Source organism: Hyperoodon ampullatus (genome assembly GCF_949752795.1).
Source record: "Hyperoodon ampullatus genome assembly, chromosome: 7".
Taxonomy (NCBI): Eukaryota; Metazoa; Chordata; class Mammalia; order Artiodactyla; family Ziphiidae; genus Hyperoodon; species Hyperoodon ampullatus.
In genome coordinates this window covers 57,971,835-57,992,941 of record NC_136920.1, presented here as the reverse complement: position 1 = coordinate 57,992,941, position 21,107 = coordinate 57,971,835, and the positions used below count along the sequence as shown (strand labels likewise).

The 21,107-nt window shown below is 47.3% G+C and overlaps 1 protein-coding gene across 1 annotated transcript in view; it reads right to left on the bottom strand.

The window, feature by feature from the left end:
* Positions 1–2,265: 2,265 nt before the first annotated feature.
* The window catches only part of XRRA1 (X-ray radiation resistance associated 1), an 87,261-nt gene continuing 68,419 nt past the window's right edge, over positions 2,266–21,107 (bottom strand). Inside the window, exons 13-19 of the mRNA XM_079707544.1 lie at positions 11,093–11,186; positions 10,207–10,322; positions 7,064–7,408; positions 4,326–4,524; positions 3,442–3,557; positions 3,125–3,230; positions 2,266–2,729 (exon numbers count right to left, since the gene is read on the bottom strand). Coding sequence (XP_079563670.1) covers positions 2,455–2,729; positions 3,125–3,230; positions 3,442–3,557; positions 4,326–4,524; positions 7,064–7,408; positions 10,207–10,322; positions 11,093–11,186 — 1,251 coding nt within the window. The 3' untranslated portion in view covers positions 2,266–2,454. The remainder of the gene's footprint in view (positions 2,730–3,124; positions 3,231–3,441; positions 3,558–4,325; positions 4,525–7,063; positions 7,409–10,206; positions 10,323–11,092; positions 11,187–21,107) is intronic.

Below are 21,107 nucleotides of genomic sequence, written 5' to 3'. Positions count from 1 at the left end.
AATGGTTTGGATTTTGGTTTCATTCAACCTGCTGTCTGCATTAGATTGCAGAAGGGGCCCAGACCCTTGGCACTGCCATTGCTGGCTGCCTCCTCTCCAGCTCATCACAAGGAGCTTTTTGACAAAGACAGAGGACTCAGAACAGGCGTGCCCTGTCAGGGATGCTTCTGCTAAGGGATCAAATGGGATGATGTGTTGTTTAAACAATACCAAAGTGCATTCTTCAGTGCAGGCTTGCCAGGTTGAGGAGAGGCCCAAGTTGAGAAAACAGTAAAGCAAACTCATGAATGTTCTGTTTCTAGTCAGTCTTCTCTCTGGAGAGCAATCTCAGGCAAATCTGAGCTGAGCTTAGACTATGTGTGTTTGAGTTTTGGTGCGATCTTTGCTCTGGGAGATGCCCTGTGTTGGAATGTCTTGCTTTGGTGTTCAGAATGATAGGAGAACCAATTTATTCCGATGGTATCCCATGTGGAATAACTGAGAAAGTTAGGAGCGTCTGGCCTAGATAGGTATAGCCTCTTCAGGATAGTCTCATATTGGTAAAGGGCCAGCCTGGCTGGGCAGAGAGAGCAGATATACTCTGGGCCCAAAAGCAGAGTTAGGACTACTGAGGGACTTAGGCAGATGCTTAGTCCAATGGCTAGAGCCATCCAATAGTTTTCCCAACAAAGGAAGGGACAGCCTTTGTAGGGAATGAGCGCCCTGTCACTATATGTGCAAGCAGGAGGTGAATGATCTGCTGGGGAGATTGCAAGAGGCTTCCTGCCTTGAGGCTGGGATAGGATGTTCCCAGGAGCCTTTCAGGCCTGAGAGCTTATTGTTTGATAGTGTTTCTGGCTGAAGGGAGCATTCCAAATCTCTCGAACTTGAACCTAGTGAGGTTTACATTGTGAATGTTGGGGTGGATTCTCCTTCCTAACATTAGCAGAAGGATGATCTTGGGCCTAGGAGACCCAACGTGGTAAGACAGCAACATGCCCCAGCACATGAGTGCTGCTGAGGGTAGCACTGTGTTTATTACCTGAATCTGTCCAGGTGCCTGTGTGAATGAGTGAGATGTAACTGACTTTGTAACTTGATATGTGTATGGGACTGTATGTGATCATGTATGTGACTGTCTGAACTTGAATATGTGTGTCTGGTATGACCACAGCTTGGTGTAAATATGTAACTGGCCATATGTATGTGGCTGTGGTTGGTTGAGTGTGATAATATGCGAACACTTGTGTCCTAATAGTCTCGCACTTGAAATACACCAGATACTGCACCACAGACCTGTGGCTACAAGACTGTATTTCTATAATCGCCTTAATTGCACCTTAGGTTGTGGGAGTTTGTGCCTTGCTGTGGGTCCTTAATCCTTATGCCACTGCTTCCTGGACCCTGGGAACTGCAGGCCTGCTCCCCAAGTCTGAATTGTAGGCACCTCCAGGAAAGCAGTCTTAGGAGAAATCATTGCCCAGGTGACTAGGTCACACCCAGCACCCTGGCAGAACTCATCCAAATGCACATCTCTGGAATTCAGCCCCAGTGGCCTTCTCCTGATCCTCCTCTATAGTAGGTGCTGACTACTATGCATTCATAAGAATGGGGCAACCCCATAGGCTGCTTTGGCTAGAACTAGCTTACTTAACCTGAGTCCAGGTTGACCTTGCACAGTCCCAGGGTCTGTTTTAGAGCCACATCCCACTGTATTTGCATATGTCCTGGATTAGAAAACCTTGGGAAACTCCATGTAAGCCCTCCCCTCAACTTGTCCCAATTTTGTGGTCATGGCCATCTAATAAGGAAATTCCCAATCCTCTCTCTCTTCCCTCTCCCCACATTTGCCCTCAAGGTGGAAAAAGCTGCCCAACAGAGAAAGCCTAGATGCTTTTGGGGGCCTTGAGGCCCGAGTTTTGTACCCGCCCTGCTCCCAACGCGCACACGTGTGCGCGCACGCGCGCGCGCGCACACACGCACACACACACACACACACACACACACACACACACACTAACTGGTGGCTGTGGGCACGTTAGTTAACTTCTCTGAGCTTTAGATTCTGTGCTGTTTGTGTCATCGACCTGTTTTCTGTCCTAGTGCTTATCCCAGCTCTGTGGGATAACACAGTGTTATCACTCTGTGTGACTCAGGCAGTTTTCCCACAGGACTCTAGGGATGCACATCAGCTGGGGTTTCTTTCCCCAGTGCGACAACCTGGCCTAGGCTCCAAAAAGGCATGAGGCCTACCTTGCTCTATGCACCCACTTTATTGCTGTCGGGCCAGGTGCCGGTTCCTGCCTGACCCAGGGCGGGGAGGTCCTGACGAGCTCCCCACTCACAGCGGCCGGCGAGTGAAGCTGAGCAGAGCTCGGAGGCCCACACCCATCCCAAGGAGCGGTCAAGGGCACGGAGCCCTTGTGGAGGGTGTGGGGTGCAGGATGGGTGGGGCACATGGCCCCGCGCGCAGCCCTAGCCTTTCGAGTCACTGGCCGTGGGCTCCTGGCAGAACTCATCCATGAACTCGAGGAAGCGGCCTAACTCGAGGAAGCGGCCGAACTTCTTAGGCTGGCCCTTGCTCAATGCCGGTGGGACGTGGGGTGGTGCCGTGGCCCCGAACACCGACCGCAGTGAGCAGCGCACCAGCAGCCGGTACTGTGCATGAAACTCCTTCAGCAGCCTTTTGGCCTCCAGGTACTGCTTCTGGTTCACCAGCCGCTGCTCTGTCCGCTGGCACAGGACAGCTCCTGCAGGGAGAAAAGCCGGGAGGGGCACCAAGGTCACCCTGGGTCCCACCTAGCCTAAAGCAGCGGGGACTGGGTCCAGAGCCCCCCAGAAAGTGGGAGGGGGTGGGAAGAGGATGTTAAGGGCCTGAAAATGGTCTCTCCAGTTTGGGCACTAGAAAGCCAGAGGCATCCCCTTCTGATTCTGTCTCAAGCTGTTGGTGACATGCTGTGTGACTTTAGGCAATTCTCTGCCTCACTCAGGCCTCAGTTTCTCCATCTGCACACAGGAAGGTCTGGGGCAGATGCTCTCTAAGGGCCCTTCCTGCTCCAACACAAGCCCTTTGCCTATACCAGCAGGTGAGTAAACTTCTAGATCTTGGATCCTGGCAGCTGAGGACTGGGGGTCAGAGCTGTACCTAGTGGTGCCTCAGTAATGTTCCGGGGGTCCCGCATGCAAATGAGGATGTCATCCAGCAGCTGGGCTCGAGTCTTCCGGGGGGGTGGAATAGGGATCCTCTGGGTCTGATGGGAGGTAAGAGAGCACAGTGTTATCCCAGTCTTCTACTCAGACTTTCATGGCCTCACCTCCTCATACAGTCACAATGACAGGCAGGGGAGAACTTGGGGGCACTAGGGAAAAGCATGGCTCTTTGAAGGTCCCAAGGTGACAGCCACCTCTGTACTTGTGGGGTCCTGAGGGGCAGTTCACATACACAGTGTGGTGGAAGTTTACCCGTTTCTCCTTGGGAACATAGTGTTTCTGAAGAGTGTCCAGCCTGGGCTTGCAGGAGCAGTACACGAGCGGATGTTTCAACATGTGCTGCAAGGCCTGTGTATTCTTCTGGATTCCTAGGGCAAAAAGACAAGGTCAAGGTCCATCCCCCTCCTCCTGGATGCCTCCCCCAATTTCTTCATTCCCCATGTCATAGCAGCCCTGGGTAAAAAGATGAGGGGCTCCAAGAAGAAAACACTGTTCCCATATCCTGCCCTGATCTGTTGTGGTGCCAGAAGTTCCATCATTTGTTCAGTGAATACTTGTTTCCTATGTGCACAGATCCTGATGGAAAAATAGCATAGGAGTGGTGAAAGGGAGTGACGCCAAGTAACCCATTAGCCTCAGGGGGTTACACTGCAGAGAATGACACCCAACAGAGTACAGCTGAGCACCACTGCAGATACTGTTAATACGGCAGAGTCTGAAATAAGGGGCCGGAGAAGGCACTGCCTCCCTTCCCTTGTCTCAAACCACACAGGGAAGATTTTGGATGTTTGCTTTGGAGATTAACTGGGCTGGGGAGGACCTTGGGAATCTGACCAGTCTGGGTGTTTGTTCGTCACACCCTTCCTGGAAAGACTTTGCCAACCAAAGCAGTTGGGTCCAGACTGGCTGGAATCTCTGAACAGCTGTGGTTCCCCTAAAGCCAATGACGGTCCAGGCCAGGGGTCCTGACAAGTAGGGCTCCAAACCAGAACACCCTCAGGGGCCCTTTGACAGACATTCAGACAGAAGATGACAACCTGGCCCGGAAAAGAGGCTTGGCACCCACCTTGGCTTTGCCCTGACTTGCTCTGGGCCATGGAGAGAGCCCCTTGCCCAGAGCCATTCTCCTCACGTACCTTTCGGCTCATTGAAGGCTGGATCAGGCTTGGCTGTGAGCAGCTCCTCAGAGCCATGGTACTTCCTGGAGAAGGAGGCAGATGGGAGCTTCTTCTGAGTCCTCTTCACCTCTCTGGGTGCTGTGGGTGGTCGTCTTTGGTCTTTCTCCTTTATCTCTGTATCATCCCTCTGGAAGGTGGAGGAAGATAGCCCACTGACCTGTGCCCCAGAAGAAAAAGAAAATGCATTCCCTTAACACTTCTGAGCTCTGTGTGGGTCCCCATGCTGGGTCCTGTTATGGGCAAGAACCCAGACTGGGGTGAGAGGAAGCAGACATGAAAATAGAAATTACCATACATTGTGATAAATGCTGTCACAGGAGAGCACAGGGTTCAGGGTGAGCCCACAGGAAGCCCTAACCAGCCTGGGGGGCCAGGAAGCTCACTGGAGGGTTGTTGCCTTAGCCTGAGCGAAGTCTGGAAGAACCAGAGAGCCATCCCCGGGTAGGCGGCAAGCGATGAGAAAGGAGGACTGTGGCAGGCAGGGAAGAGCATGGGCAAAGATGCAAAGTTAAGACACAGCAAAGTGCATTTGCGGGGAGTAAAATATTGGTGTGGTTGGAGGGTACCGTAAAGAGATAGATAGGCAGCTGGAGCAACAAGCAGGGCCCAGCTCAGTAAGGACCTTTAAATGCCAAGCTGAGGGTGTTTGTTTTGTTTTTGTTTGTATTTTCTTTATCCTCACTGTAATGGCAAGCCATGGAAGAGTTTGAAAAGGGGTGAGTGAACATTGTCTGAATTCACTTTTTTAGCCTTACTGTGATGGTGTTATAAGAAGCATCTTTATGAAACCAGTAGGAATGTAATTATACCCTTAGTTAAAACTTATGGCTGACTAAAGAAGAAATAGAAAATCTGGGTAGACCTATATAACAAGTAAAGAGATCGAATTAGTAATTTAAAAACTTCCCACAAAGAAAAGCCAAGGATCAGATGTCTTCAGTAGTGAATTCCACCAAACATTTAAAGAATTAACACCAACCCTTCATAAACTCTTCCAAAAAAAAAAAAAATAGAGAAAGAGGGAACACTCATTCTCTGAAGTCAGTATTACCCTGAAACCCAAACTAGGGAAAAGACATCACAAGAAAGGAAAACTACAGACCAATATCCCTATGAATATAAACACAGAAATACCCACCAAATACTAGCAAACTGAACCGGCAACATATAAAAAGGATTATATGCCATGTCAAAGTGGGATTTATCCCAGGTATGCAGGGTTGATTTAACATCTGGAAATCAATTAATGTAATATACCATATCAATAGGTAAAGGACAAAAACCACATGATCGCAACAGACACAGAAAAAGCACTTGGCAAAATCTAACACCCCTTCATGACAGAAAATACTCAACTAGGAATAGAAAGAAATTTCCTTGACCTGATAAAGGGCATTTATGAAAAACCCACAGTTAATCATAATTAATGATGAAAGACTGAACGTTTGCCTGCTAAGATCAGGAGGAAAAAGACAACATTGTATTGGAGGTTATAGCCTGGGCAATTGGGGGATTGTTTTTTCCAACCATGGTGACTCATAATTGACTGTACTGCTTAGGCCACTAGGAAGCTCGAACTGCATTTGGGCAATAGACCTCTATTATGAGAGTGGCAGTGCACGATGTGCACATCTGAGTGACAGAATTGGCCTTGCACTTATTATTTCCTTTCCTGTGCATATCTTCCTTTTATCCAACTATCTCAATTATTTTTTAATACTTGTTTGTTTATACTCTGTTTTGTTCCAAGAAGGTTCTGATTTAGTTCATAAAGATACTTTTATATTGTACGAGTTTGTATGTCACTCTAAGTCATGTGTGGAACAAGTAAGAGATGAATGGATAGAGAGTTAGATAATTTATGGGTGGATGCACATCTTGGAAAGATCTGGCAGATTGGAGGGGCAAGACTGGAGGCAGGAAGATCAGGGAGGATAATAATGTTACAATAATAAAGTTCAAGAGGGCCCTACCAACTCCTCCAGCCTAAACTTCCCTTTTCCTACATGTCACCTCTCTACTGTATTTACACTGAATCATTCATCGTTCTGTACGTACCATTTTAATTTCCTTCCTCTGTACCCTGCTTCACGCTGTTCACTCTGCCCAGAATGTCCCTGCTGCCCAGCTCTTTACCTTGTTAACTCCTGCTCAGCCTGCAAAGCTCAGCTCATTTGAACTGCTTCTAGGAAGCCCTCCTGGTCTAGGACAAAGGCATCCCTCCTTCCTCTAGGCTCCCAGCCCCTGAGTTTTCCTCAGTCTCAGCACTGACTGCATGCATGGTTCCTGTCCATCTCCCTTATTAGACTGAGGACATCTTGAGGGCAGGACGCATGTCTCATCCATCTGTGCTCCCAGGATTCAGATGCAGCATCAGAAGTGAGGTGACCTTATGCAGAGAGGCAGAGGCAGCAGCAAACCCTTCCAAGAAACTGGTCTGACCAACGCCCCAGCCAAATCCCAGATGTTGTCTGTGCCACAGGACCACGACTTGTCCCCATGGGTGTCCCTACCAGTAGCCTTGGATCAGTGGAACTCCCAGAAGGGGCTTGCAGGCTCTGCCAAGGGTGCTTTCTGGTTTCCAGAACTGCCTTGTGCTTAGTTCCAGCTGCCTACAGCAGTCCAGCCGTCTAAGGGTTGGACAGGAACATGTGGGAGCTGGGAACAAGTGGGCAGGGGCAGGTGGGTCCAGGCACCTGGGTCAGGAAGATGGACTCTGTGCTCTGGGTGTCCTCATCTGACGGGTGGCCTGGGCTGAGGTGGCCAGCAGTGTCGCTTCGGCGGGGTGTGTCCTCACTATGCACAGTGGAGTCAGAGCAGATGGGAGGCAGTGGCACGAAGGCCTGCTGGGAGAGGGGAAGGCCCTCCGGGCCCTCGATGGGCATCTCTCGCTCCACAGCAATGGTCTTGGTGGTGGGCAGCTCTTTTGTCAACTCTGCCTCTGTTTCCAGCATCTCCTTTGAGGAAGACTTGATTGTGGTCATGGGTGGGTGATGGAGAATCAGAGGCTGCTTTGGCACCTTTGGGACTTGGGTTTTCACCTGTCATGGAAGAAGGGCTGAATTGGTTTGCTTCCTAATCAGAATCTCTCCTCCTGGATATCACCAGCCTAAGGCTAACTGGTATAGTGGTCAGAAGCACTGGGTGAGGTCTCACAGGGGGAGGGAGGGGGCAAAATCACACTTACTGGGCATCTACGATGTACCCCATACATGACATGTAGTTTTATTTACACCTCAAATTACCCAGTGAATAAGTGTCCTCATTTTATAAATAAGGAAACTGGGGCTCAGAGAGGTAAAATGACTTGTCTAAGGTCACAGAGTTGTTCAGTGGCAGAGGCTCCAGGCCTCATTCTAGATGCCTGACCATATCACTCTGGCCTGCAGCAGCCTCATTCCTCTGATCAAGGTGTCCCACAGTGCTCTTGACTCCCCTCGGGGACTCCTAGGAGGGCCTGGGGGAGGTGGTCCCACGTTCTCTGGAAGGCAGCAGCACCAGGCCCCTTTCAGGGTGCTAGTCCCTGCACCTTTATAATAAAGACCCCTATAGAAGGCAAATCTCAGGGTTTAGACCCAAGGCAATAACTTCTTTCCCACTGAACTGCTCATCTTCCTTAGTTAGCAAAAGCCTGTCATTCTACCCGCCTCCTCCTCTGCCTCATCTGCCAGGAGAGAGCCATGGGCCCAGTTTCCCTCATCTGGGCTTAGTTCTGCTTCCCCTCCCTAGTTATACAGTGAATTGTTTTTATTCTTTGTCAAAGGTATTTGGTCCACTTATATCTGTACTTTGACAGGCCATGCAGTGCAGTGGAAAGATCTCAAGCACAGTCTATCATTTGAGCTTACAAAATGGGAGAATAGTCCCTGCCTGCCTATCTTGCAGAGTTCTCCCAAATGAGATGGCGTGCACAAATGTACCTAACAAACTAGGGAGTGTGACAGATGACTTTTATATAATAGGATTTACAAAATAGGATTTTATAAAATAGGATTCTTTTTAAGAAAATATTTCCTTTTTGGAATATGTAAAATCTCAGTGTTTAGACTTGAAGCCTGAGGGACCCAGAGTCTTTTTTCAGAACTCATGCCTCAGTGTCCAAAACACCAAGTGCCGTCATTTGCCGGCTGGTGGAGAAGGGGCCACATTTATTCCTCCCTCTCACAGGTCTGCGCTGGAGGAGTGCTGGGGATGCTCTTTCTCTATCCCACCACCACTTTCCTGAGGGAAGACTGGATAATCTGATTGGTCAGAGGTTGAGAGCCACTGGACCCTGTGTCCCAGATGGGCTGGACTGCTGAGCATCAAGGGCAGGCCGTTTTATCTTCCATTTGTGTTCTCACACATAGAGGCCTCATACAGTTTTTTGGTTACACATTGGGTGGGTCCAGGCCTGTTCTGGCAGGTTCTCCATTTTCCTCCCGTCTTGTCCATGCCTAGTATGAGGGAGGGCCAGCAACCTTGGTCTATGTAACTGAGTGAGTAAAAGGCTGTACATCCAGCCCATCTCTGGGAGCACACAGGGAACACGTAGGCATCTCCAACCTGCCTGCAGGCCACACAACACTCTCCAGTCTAGCCTGCATTGGAGGTTAGATGGTGTTTGCCTAGATTCACAAAGCATTGATGTGCTTCTCATTTGGCCACTGATACTTGGTGTTTATCCGCTACTAGTTGGAACTGTAGCGGTGCCCCTGGGCCCCAACACTACCTTTTAACAAATCAGTTATTTCACCTCTCTGAGCCTGTTTCCTTGTCCGTGGTGAGGGTTACAGGGTAGCATGTGTGCAAGTTCTCAGTATGGGTGTTCTGTACGTGGGAGAGAGGATTACGTACTTAGCATCCGGCTCACTGATTGTGCCCTTCCCCAGCTGGCTGATGGGAAGGGAAGTAGCAGGATCCTTAGAGGAGGCAACAGACAAGGGGAAAGATGATGGAAACCCTCTGAATTTCTATTTCTGGTTTTACATGCTGCTCTGGTCCTCTGAGGGCTCAAGACAAGAGCTTGGCTGTACAGAAACAGACTGGGTTGGGCAGGTTGGGCAGGGAATAACTGTAATTAACTTTCGGGATCAGCAATGCCCAGTCCAGCTTTTGCCTATAGGAAGACTATAAAGTTCAGGAGGGAGCAGCATTTCACAGAAATTTCTGAAATCCTTAGGATGAAAGAGGGATTTGACTTACTTTACGGCATCCCACAAGGCAAATCTAAGACCACTAGCTGGGGGAGGTACTGAGGGAGCACACTGCTCTCAACGGTAGAAACGCTTCCTAAGATTCAGGCAGGAGATATGTATTCTAGGCCTGGTGCAGCCATTCACGATTACTACAGGTGACTATGACCTGCATTCGTAGGGGTTTGGGGAGTTTATAAAGTGTTTTTATATCTGTTGCTTCATCCAGTCCTCTCAGCAGCTCTGAGAGGTTTTAGAGTTGAGAAGCTGAAGCTCAGAGAGTGGAAATCTTGCCCAAGTTCAGGCAGCTAGAAAAATGGTGGAGCCAGACTCACACCTGGGTCTTCTGACTGATTTCTCTCCACTTTTCCACAGCGTCTCCTCTGGACCTCAGTTTCTCTGTAAAATTAGGGGGTCAGACTCAATGCCCTCCCAGGCTCCTCCCTACTCTGACTTTTGGGTCTCTGACTGGCTGGCTTGTCTCTTCTGGGTGTATCTGTATGTAAGAGAGCGAGGGAAGGAGAAGACAAAACTGTGGATACAAACCTAACGGAGGGATCCCAGGTATTGTGGGAGGGAGCAGCTCTGCTGCCAGGTTGGTCTGCAGGCACTGAAATAGGCTCCACTCCCCCTGGGCTTGGGGGGTCCTGCCTTTGAAGCCTTACCTTCCGAGAGTCCTTCCGAGGCATCAAAATGTGATGCTTAGCCTTTACCATCTTCCTTCGAATTAAGTGGATTCCCAGCCGCTCCTGGAGGAAGCTTTTTAGCAGTGGAGGGACCCCTGGAGCCATGGTGGGAAAATAAGATTACCATTAGCTAACATTTACTGGGGGCTTCTGTGTGCCAGGCACTGTTCATGTACATGTATAAACTTACTTAATTCTCACACCAGCTCTAGGAGGTAGGTACCTATATTATGCCCACTTGACAGGTGAGGAAACTGAGGCACAGAGAGGTTAAGGAATTTGCCCAAGGCAATGAAGACAGTGTAGAGTAGAGATAGAATACCCTGTTGTCACTCCAGGGCCCAGGATTCTAAAATGCCTCCAGCTGCTGCATCTTGCACAGTGGATTCCAGTACTGACAGAGCATCTACTGCATTCAGTGTGCCCTGGGTGGGGAGGGCTCAGCAGTTCGCCCTCCCACTCCTCCCCAACTGGGAAGTGGGGAGTGAGGTCACAACAGACCTGTTCCACAAAGCAAAGTGTCGTTATAGAGCCCATGCAGGATCTAGATAATTCTGTACTCCATTCCCAGCACTGCCTCTCTGTTGCTGTGTGACCTTGGGTAGATTGTGACCCTCTCTGATCCTCAGTTTCATCTACTGTGCACAGAGACAAAAATGCCCGCTTCACAGGTTTGCTGTCAGGATGAGTTAGTGCAGAGCATGTGCTCAGAGGTCTCTCTTGTTTTCTACAGCCCCCAATGCACTATGAACCTTGTCCACCCACGACGCAGAGCAGAGCAGGGCTCGGCACTGAGGTAGGGATGAGGATGCCCACATTGCTTCTTGGAGACTGGGTTCAGGGGGCAGGTTTGTGGGTACCGTACCTCGTGTATGGGCCACTAGAGGGTTGTTATGAAAGATGAGCTCGCAGAGAGATGGGAAGAGAGCTACCGGCAGAATGGCATCTTCCTTTGCAATCTGTAAGGAATGCGGGAGAGCATCAGATCGACACCGCCCTCACCTCTGCCCAAGTGCTTCAAGGCCCCACAATGCAGGGCTGCATGCTTGCTAGGTCTGGGGCGAGGGTGGGGCTGGAGGAGTGAGGCTGCTAGGGACAGGACTTACTGCTGGGCAGTACTGCTGGGCAGTGTCTTATCCTGCAGCTTCACCTGTTCACACTCAGAATACCTCTGCCCCTCCTGTTCAAAATTCCACCATCACTGTTTCACATTTGAAAGGTAAGAATTTTTTTCCCTTCTCCACACTGAATAGGTAGCTTATACCAAATATTAAGGATGCTGGTGACAAAATAATAAGAACAAATACATTTAGCACTTGTCTCCCAAGGAGGCTGGAAATTTGGCAAGGCGTGGACTTTGACTTCAGGATACGTTTTGTCTGACACCTCAGTGCAACCTCTGCACACCCGGTCAGTCTGTCAACAGCACTGATAGTCTCTTTCACTAAAGCCTGTTCTGGGGAGGGATAGGGGACAGGAGGTCAGGGGGACACGCACATCTAAGGGATAAGCAAAGCCAGTGGGGTAAGGGAGACCTCGTGGCTGTCTGGGGCCCCGACGCCACACTACCCCTATGAGGCCAGCCTCTGAAGGGCAAAAAAAAAATACACAATCCTTGTTGAGAAGAGTGGCTGGAACATCTGGGGACAACCTTGGGCAGGGTGTCTATTAGCAATGAAAATAGTATCAGAGGGGCCAGGAGCTGGGCAGTGGCCTTTCGGATGCTTAGACACACTGAAAGGTGTTGAGTCAGATTTGGGACCCACAGATAGCACTAAGGGCTGGGAGTGGGATGGTATTTCAATCTGACTTCCTCTGGAGCCACACTGGGTAGCAGTGGGTGCCCACGGGGCAATTATCTATTCATTTTCTTTCATTTTGGTTCCTTCAGTCAAATATTTACTGAATGACTACATGTACCAAGCACTGGGTTGGGACTGAGCAAAAGAGATACAATTCCTATCCCCGAGGAACAGTACCTAGTGGGAAACAAGCACAGAAGAAACAGTAGTAACACAAAGGAGCATGAATTTACAGCAGTGGTTACTGCCACAAAAGACAGGCGCATGAAGGACTAGGGCGATTTGACCTATAGTCACAGGTAAGAGAAGGCGTCCCTGAGATCTGAAGGACGGGCAGGAGGTAATCAGTGAATGCAGCGGGGGATGTAGTATGTGTCAAAGAAATCTCTGGATTAACCGAAGCCATTCCCTCTACTTTCTGGGCACACAGCTAGACTGTTTCTTCCTGCCTCCTAGGGAGCTAGATGTGGGCATATGACTCAGTTCTAGCCAATGCACCTGGGTGGAAGTGATTAATGCCGTTTCCAGGTACAGCCCATTCAAAACCTCCTGTAGGATCCTCTGTCTCTCACCACCCTCCCCTCCCTCAACCGTCTATCCACCAGTTGCATAGGATCCAATAAAGTACTCTTAAGGTCCCATGGGATGACAGAACCATAGCCAGAAGGGACCTGGTTCTCTGAAGGATCATGTGGAAGGCCACCTACCAACCAGGAATATCCACAATAGATTTTGTAAAAGCAAGAAATAAACTTTTGTGTTCAGTCACTGACATTTTTAAGTTTGTCACAGCAGCTAGTATTAAACTTACTCTAATGCAGAGAGGAAATGTTCCGTACAAAGGGAAGAATGTGTGAAATGTCTCACAGCAAAGAGGAGGAATGCCTGTTGGAAGGATTTAAAGAAGGCTAGTGTGACTAAAAGCAGAGGGAAAGGGTGGCTGGTGCAGAATGAGGCTGGGGATGCAAGTATGGGCCAGGCCAAAGATAGAACCCATGAGATGAAGTTTTAGAAATATGAGGACCTAGGCTAGTGCTTCAGGAGGGGGATCCACATGGTAGAGTAGGAGGATGTGGAGCTCAGCTGACCCCACAAACACATCAAAACCACATCTACATGCAGAACAGTTCTCATGGAAAACTAACTGGAAACTGGCAGAACTCCTAAACCACCAAGGCTGCAAGAAAGATTCCCACGTAATCAGGACAGAAGGAAAGCACTTGGTCAGGACCTGTGCCCCGGGGAGGGGACTAAGAGGAAAAGGGAGATCGCATGGGTGGGGAGTGAGCGGGTCGAGCCACAGACAGGGCGTCCCCGGAGGGGACAAGGGGTCCTGCAGGGAGGAGACAAGCCCCTTTGCTGTCTGGAGAAGTGCTGGGACAGACAGAAAGGCTGAAGAAGCCTAGACTCCACTTGGGAGGAGCGCACGGGTGCAGGCTCACCCCCAGACAGGGTGGACAGAGGTCTGCCTAGCAGCTGCTGCCGCACCACACCCCCCAGTGTGAGCCGAGAGAACCCCCCAGTGCCGCTCTTCCATGCCACAGCCTGGCACGGGATCTAGGGCAGTCAGGTCTTGGGAAAAGACTGCATCTAGGGATGCAGAGGTGGCTCGGGGGCCTGGGGTGTGGTCTAGGTGGGCGGTGGCAGCCACTGTCGCACTTACTCAAATAGCACTACAGAAGCAGCCCAACTTCCCACAGCTGCGCAGAACTTCAATTCCTGAACCAAAACACCGTGATCCCCAGTCCCAGCCTAGGGAAGGCTCCAGCCCTGCCCACTCTATGCCACAACCTTGCACTGGATCTGGGCCAACCATAACGGGGAAAAGATGTGACCTTGGGCTGCAGCTGAGTAGAGCTGCAGACGCCTACACAGGAGAAGCACCGGACCTCTATAAGGGCACAAGCCCCGCTTACTTCAGCACTCCCCTCCTTCAGGGCAAGGCCCCAGTGTGGGGAGAAGGGAAACACACACACTTGAAGGGAACGGAGCTCAAGCTGGACCCTCAGGGCTTCTGCTCCAGCAACTAGGCAGCAGGCCCCACCCCCGACAGAGTGACGGTGGCCACTGAGCAGAGAGGAAGCCCTGCCTCACACTGCTGGAGGCTCTAGCTAATCCAACACCAGCCACACCCTCATTTTAGTGGCCAGCACACCCTGAGGAAAGACGTGGCTGCCATCCACATCAGATCCAGCCGTCACCCCAAAGATACTGGGTACACCCAGTCTACATATGGATGCTCCCACATAAAAACATCCATTCAAGACCGGGGATTGGCCAAGATGGTAGAGTAGAAAGACCCTAAGCTCACCCCCTCTCACAGGCACACCAAAATCACAACTATTTATGGAACAACCATTGATGAGAAGGACCAGAAGCTAACAGAAAAGGTCTTCTATGCCTAAGGATATAAAGAAGGAACCACAATGAGATGGGTAGGAGGGGTGGAGTTGCAATATAGTCAAGTCCCATACCCTTGGGTGGGCAACCCACGAACAGGAGAAAAATGACAATCGCAGAGGTTCTTCCAAAGAAGTGAGAGGTCCAAGCCCTACACTGAGCTCCCCAGACCAGGGGGTTCTGCACTGGGAAGATTAGCCTCCAGAGCATCTGGCTTTGAGGGCCAGCAGGGCTTACTTTAGAGAGTCCCAGAGGGTGGGGGGAGATAGAGACTCCAGTCATAAAACACACGAATATCTCACACTCCGGGACCCAGGGCAGAAGCAGTAATTTGGTGCGAGCCTGGATTAGACCCATCTGCTGATCTTGGAGTCTCCTGGAGAAGCAGGATGCAACTGGAGCTCACCCTGGGGACATACACAGTGGTGGCAGCCATCTGGGGAGCTCATTCTGCCACATGGACACTGGTGCTGGCAAGCACCATTTTAGAATCCTCCCTCTAGCTTATTAGTCCCAGGATGCCGTGATGCCCTGGTTCAACAGTCTGTAGACATCAGTACTGGGAGACCTCAGGCCAGGCAACTAACTGGGAAAGGACACAGCCCTACCCACAAGCAGACAGGCTGCCTTAAGAACCCCTGAGCCCACAGCCACACCTGGACATGGCCCTGCCCACCAGAGGGCCCAGGACCTGGCCCCATACACCAGGGTGCAGGCACTAGACCTGAGGCCCTGGGAACCAGCTCCATCCACCAGTGGACAGGCCCCAGCCCCATAATCCCTTGGACCCAGCCCCACCCTCCAAGGATCCTGCTCTAGCCTCGGCCCATTTTTACCCACCAGTGGGCAGAGAGCAGCCATAAGAAAACCGCAGCCCCCCAGTCTGCAGACATGGCCTGCCCAATAGCAAGTCAGGCCCTGCCCTGGGACCTGCTGGACCGTGGCCCTGCCCACCAGAGAACCTGGTCTAGCGTCAGACCCAGCTTCGCCCACCAGCAGACAGACACCAGCCACAAGAAAACCACAGCCTTGTAGCCTGTGGAACCAGCACACCCACTAGTAGGCCATATCCTGCCCTGGGAATGGCTGGGCCCTAGCCCGCCCACTAGCAGGCCGACATGCACTTCAGGATACCCCAGACCCCACAGCCAACTGTGTTAGGAATCGGCCCACCCACCAGCAATCTGACACCACCTCTAGGACCTCTGCGCCCTGCAACCAGACCCCAGGAAACATCTCTGCCCACCGGTAGTCCAGCACTAGCCTCAGAACCTTCCTTCACCCACCAGTGGACACACAATAGACTGAGGTCTCTTGGATCCTGATTCTGCCCACCAGTAAGCTGGACCCAGGGTGCCCCAGGGTTCCGCAGTCAGCCACCTCATGACTGGGTCCTACGAACCAGCGACAGGTAGCCTCCACACAAGGCAGGGTCTGGCAACCAACAGGACCAGGGGCCAATCAAGTCTAGCAGACCACCCACATGCTCAGACTGTGCACACAGTCAGCCTGTCACAAAAGATCCACACAGCATACACAGCTCTGGTGATGAGAGGGTAGTGTACTGCTGGGACACACAGGACATCTCCTACAAAAAGACACTTCTCCAAAGTCGGGAAACAGAACCAACCTGCCAAATCCATAAAAATAAAAACAGCAACTTAGGCAAAATGAGGTGAAATAGGAACATGTTCCAGATGAAGGAACAAGCTAAAACCTCAGAAGAAAAACTAAGTGGAGATAGGCAATCTACCTGAGAAAGACTTCAGGGTAATGATCATAAGGATGATCAAAGAACTTGGACAAAGAATGGATGCACAGAGAGAGAAGTTAGAAGTTTTTAAACAAAGAATTAGAAAATATGAAGAATAAACAAAGATGAAGAATGCAATAACTGAAATGAAAAGACTATGAGGAATCAATAGTAGACTGTATAACACAGAGGAAGAGATCAGTGAGCTGGAAGACAGAGTAGTGGAAATCACTGCCACTGAACAGAAAAAAAGACAAAGAAATGAAATGAGGACAGTTAGAGACCTCTGGGACCACATCAAGTGCACAAATATTTGCACTATAGGGGTCTCAGAAAGAGAAGAGAGAAAGGGGCTGAGAACATAACTGAAGACATAATAGCTGAAAACTTGCCTCACTGGGAAAGGAAACAGACATCCAAGTGCAGGAAGCACAGAGAGTCCCATACAGGATTAACTCAAAAGAGGAATACATCAAGACACATTGTAACTAAAATGACAACAATTAAAGATAAAGAGAGAATACAAGAAGCAGCAAGGAAACTCCCATAAAGCTATCAGCTGATTTTTCATCAGAAACTCTGCAGGCCAGAGTTCAGAGTAAAGACTGTAAACATGATCAAAGAACTTGGGAGGACAGTGGATGCACAGAGGGAGAAGTTAGAATTTTTTTAAAAAGAGAGAAAATATAAAGAACAATCAAACAGAGGTGAAGAATACAATAACTGAAATGAAAAATACACTAGAAGGAATCAATAGGGTACAGAAGAACAGATGACTAAAATTTGAAGTTGAGATCAGCAACTTAATACAATCACACACACATACATACATATACATACATCTACATATATAGAGAGAGAGGGAGAGAGACTGCTATACAAAAATTTCATGGTAACCACAAACCAAAACCTATAATAGATATACACACAAAAAAGAAAAAGGAGGGCTTCCCTGGTGGCGCAGTGGTTGAGAGTCCGCCTGCTGATGCAGGGGACGCGGGTTCGTGCCCCGGCCCAGGAGGATCCCACATGCCGCGGAGTGGCTGGGCCCATGAGCCATGGCCGCTGAGCCTGCGCATCCGGAGCCTGTGCTCCGCAACGGGAGAGACCACAACAGTGAGAGGCCCGCATATCGCAAAAAAAAAAAAAAAAAAAAGAAAAAGGAATTCAAACATAAAACTAAAGATGGTCATCAAATCACAGGAGAGCAAAAGAAGAAAGGGAAAAAAAGACCTATGAAAACAAAAACAAAACAATTAACAGAATGGCAGTAAGAACATACATATCGATAATTACCTTAAATGTAAATGGGCTAAATGCTCCAACCAAAAGACAACGAGTGGCTAAATGGTTAAAAAAACAAGACCTGTATATATGCTGCCTATAAGAGACTTATATTAGATCTAGAGACACATGCAAACTGAAAGTGAGGGGATGGAAAAAGGTATTCCATGCACATGGAAATCGAAAGCTGGAGTAGCAATACTCATATAGACAAAATAGACTTTAAAATAAAGACTGTTACAAGAGACAAAGAAGGACACTACATAATGATCAAGGGATCAATCCAAGAATATATAACAATTGTAAATATATATGCATGCAACATAGGAGCACACCAATGTATAAGGTAAATGCTAATAGCCATAAAAGGAGAAATCAATAGTAACACAATAATAGTGGGGGACTTTTAACACCCCACTTACATCAATGGACAGATCATCCAGATAGAAAATCAATAAGGAAACACAAGCCTTAAATAACACATTAGATCACATTGACTTAATTGATATTTATGGAACATTCCATCTGAAAGCAGCAGAATACACATCCTTCTCAAGTGCACATGGAACATTCTCCAAGACAGATCACATGCTGGGCCACAAAGCAAGCCATGGTAAATTTAAGAAAACTGAAATCTTATCAAGCATCTTTTCTGACCACAACGCTGAGATTAGAAATCAACTACAAGAAAAAAAAACTGTAAAGAACACAAACACTTGGAGGATAAATAGTATGCTACTGAACAACCAATGGATCACTGAAGAAATCAAAGATGAAATTTAAAAAATACCTAGAGACAAATGAAAATGAAAACACGACAATCCAAAACCTATGGGACTCAGCAAAAGAAGTTATAAAAGGAAAGTTTATGGCAGTACAATGTTACCTCAGGAAATAAGAAAAAATCTCAAACAACCCAAACTTACACCTAAAGCAACTAGAGAAAGAAGAACAAACAAAACCCAAAGTTAGTAGAAGGAAAGAAATCATAAAGATCAGAGCAGAAATAAATGAAATAGAAATGAAGAAAACAATAGAAAAGATCAATGAAACTAAAAGTTGGTTCTTTGAAAAGAAAAACAAAATTAATAAACCTGTAGCCAGACTCATCAAGGAAAGAAGGGAGAGGGCTCAGATTAATAAAATCAGAAATGAAAAAGAAGTTACAACTGACTCCACAGAAATACAAAGGATCATAAGAGACTACTACAGTCAACTACATGACAATAAAATGGACAACCTAGAAGAAATGGACAAATTCCTAGAAAGGTACAATCTTCCAAGAGTGAACCAGTAAGAAATAGAAAATATGAACAGACCAATTACCAGTACTGAAATTAAAATTGTGATTTTTAAAAGTCCAACAAACAAAAGTCCAGGACCAGATCGCTTCACAGGCAAATTCTATCAAACATTTAGAGAAGAGTTAACACCAATCCTTATAAAACTATTCCAAAAAATTGCAGAGGAAGAAACACTCCCAAACTCATTCTATGAGTCCATCATCACCCTGATACCAAAACCACACAAAGATATGACAAAAAAAGAAAATTACAGGCCAATATCACTGATGAACAGAGATGCAAAAATCCTCAACAAAATACTAGCAATCCAAATCCAACAATACATTAAAAGGGTCATACACCATGATCAAGTGGGATTTATCCCAGGGATGCAAGGATTCTTCAATATACGCAAATCAATCAGTGTGATACACCACATCAACAGATTGAAGAATAAAAACCATATGACCATCTCAATAGATGCAGAAAAAGCTTTTGACAAAGTTCAACACCCATTTATGATAAAAACTCTCCAGAAAGTGGGCATAGTGGGAATGTACCTCAACATAATAAAGGTCATATATGACAAACCCACAGCTAACATCATACTTGAAGGTGAAAAGCTGAAAGCATTTCTTCTAAGATCAGGAACAAGACAAGGATGTCCACTCTAGCCACTTTTATTCAACATACTTTTGGAAGTCCTAGCTATGACAGAGATGAAAAAGAAATAAAGGGAATCCAAATTGGTAAGGAAGAAGTAAAACTGTCACCATTTGCAGTTGATGCAATAGTACATATAGAAAATCCTAAAGACACCACCAGAAAACTACTAGCGCCCATCACTGAATTCAGTAAAGTTGCAGGACATAAAATCAATATACAGAAATCTGTTCCATTCCGACACATTAACAATGAACTATCATAAAGAGAAATTAAGGAAACAATCCCGTTTACCATCACATCAAAAAGAATAAAATATCTAGGAATAAACCTACCTAAGGAGGCAAAAGAACTGTATTCAGAAAAGTATAAGACACTGATGAAAGAAAAAGAAGATGACAAACAGATGGAAAGATATACCGTGTTCCTGGATTGGAAGAATCAATATTGTTAAAATGACCATACTACCAAAGGCAATCTACAGATTCAATGCAATCCCTATCAAGATATCAATGGACACAGGGGGAAGGGGAAGCTGGGATGAAGTGAGGGAGTAGCATTGACATATATACACTACCAAATGTAAAATGGATGGCTAGTGGGAAGCTGGCACAGGGAGATCAGCTTGATGCTTTCTGATGACCTAGAGGGGTGGGATAGGGAGGGTGGGAGGGAGACTCAAGAGGGAGGGGATATGGGGATATATGTATACATATAGCTGATTCACTGTGTTGTACAGCAGAAACTAACACAACATTGTAAAGCAATTAAACTCCAATAAGGATATTAAAATTCAAAAAAATATATGAATGGCATTTTTCAAAGAACCAGAACAAACTATATTAAAATTTGTATTGGAACACAAAAGAACCCAAATAGCCAAAACAATCTTGATAAAGAATAACAGATCTGGAGGAATCATGCTCCCTGACTTCAGACTATATTACAAAGCTACAGTAATCAAAACATTATGGTACTGGCATAAAAAGAGACATCAATGCAACAGTAGAGAGAGCCCAGAAAAAAACCATGCACTTATGATCAATTAATCTATGACAAAGGAGGCAAGAATATACAATGGAGAAATGATAATCTCTTCAAATAAGTGGTACTGGGAAAACTGGACAGCTAAATGTAAAAGAATGAAGTTAAAACATTCTCGAACACCATATACAAAAATAAAGTCAAAATGGATTAAAGACCTAAATGTAAGACCGGATACTATAATACTTTCAGAGGAAAACAAAGGCAGAACAGTCTTTGACATAAATCATAGCAATATTTTTTTGGATCTGTTTCCTAAACCAAAGGAAATAAATGCAAAAATAAACAAATGGAACCTAATTAAACCTAAAAGTTTTTGCACAGCAATAGAAGCTACTGAAAAAAGGAAAAGACAACCTCCTGAGTAGGAGAAAATGATATGACCAATAAGGGATTAATATCCAATATATATATAAATAGCTCATACAACTCAACATCAAAAAAACCAAACAACCTGATTAAAAAATAGGCAGAAGAACTGAAGACATTTTTCTAAAGAGCAAATGCAGATGGCCAACAGGCCCATGAAAAGATGCTGAACACTGCTAATCATTAGGGAAATGCAAATCAAAACCACAATGAGATATCACCTCACACCTCTCAGAATGGCTATCATCAAAAAGAACACAAGTATAACAATTGTTGGAGAGG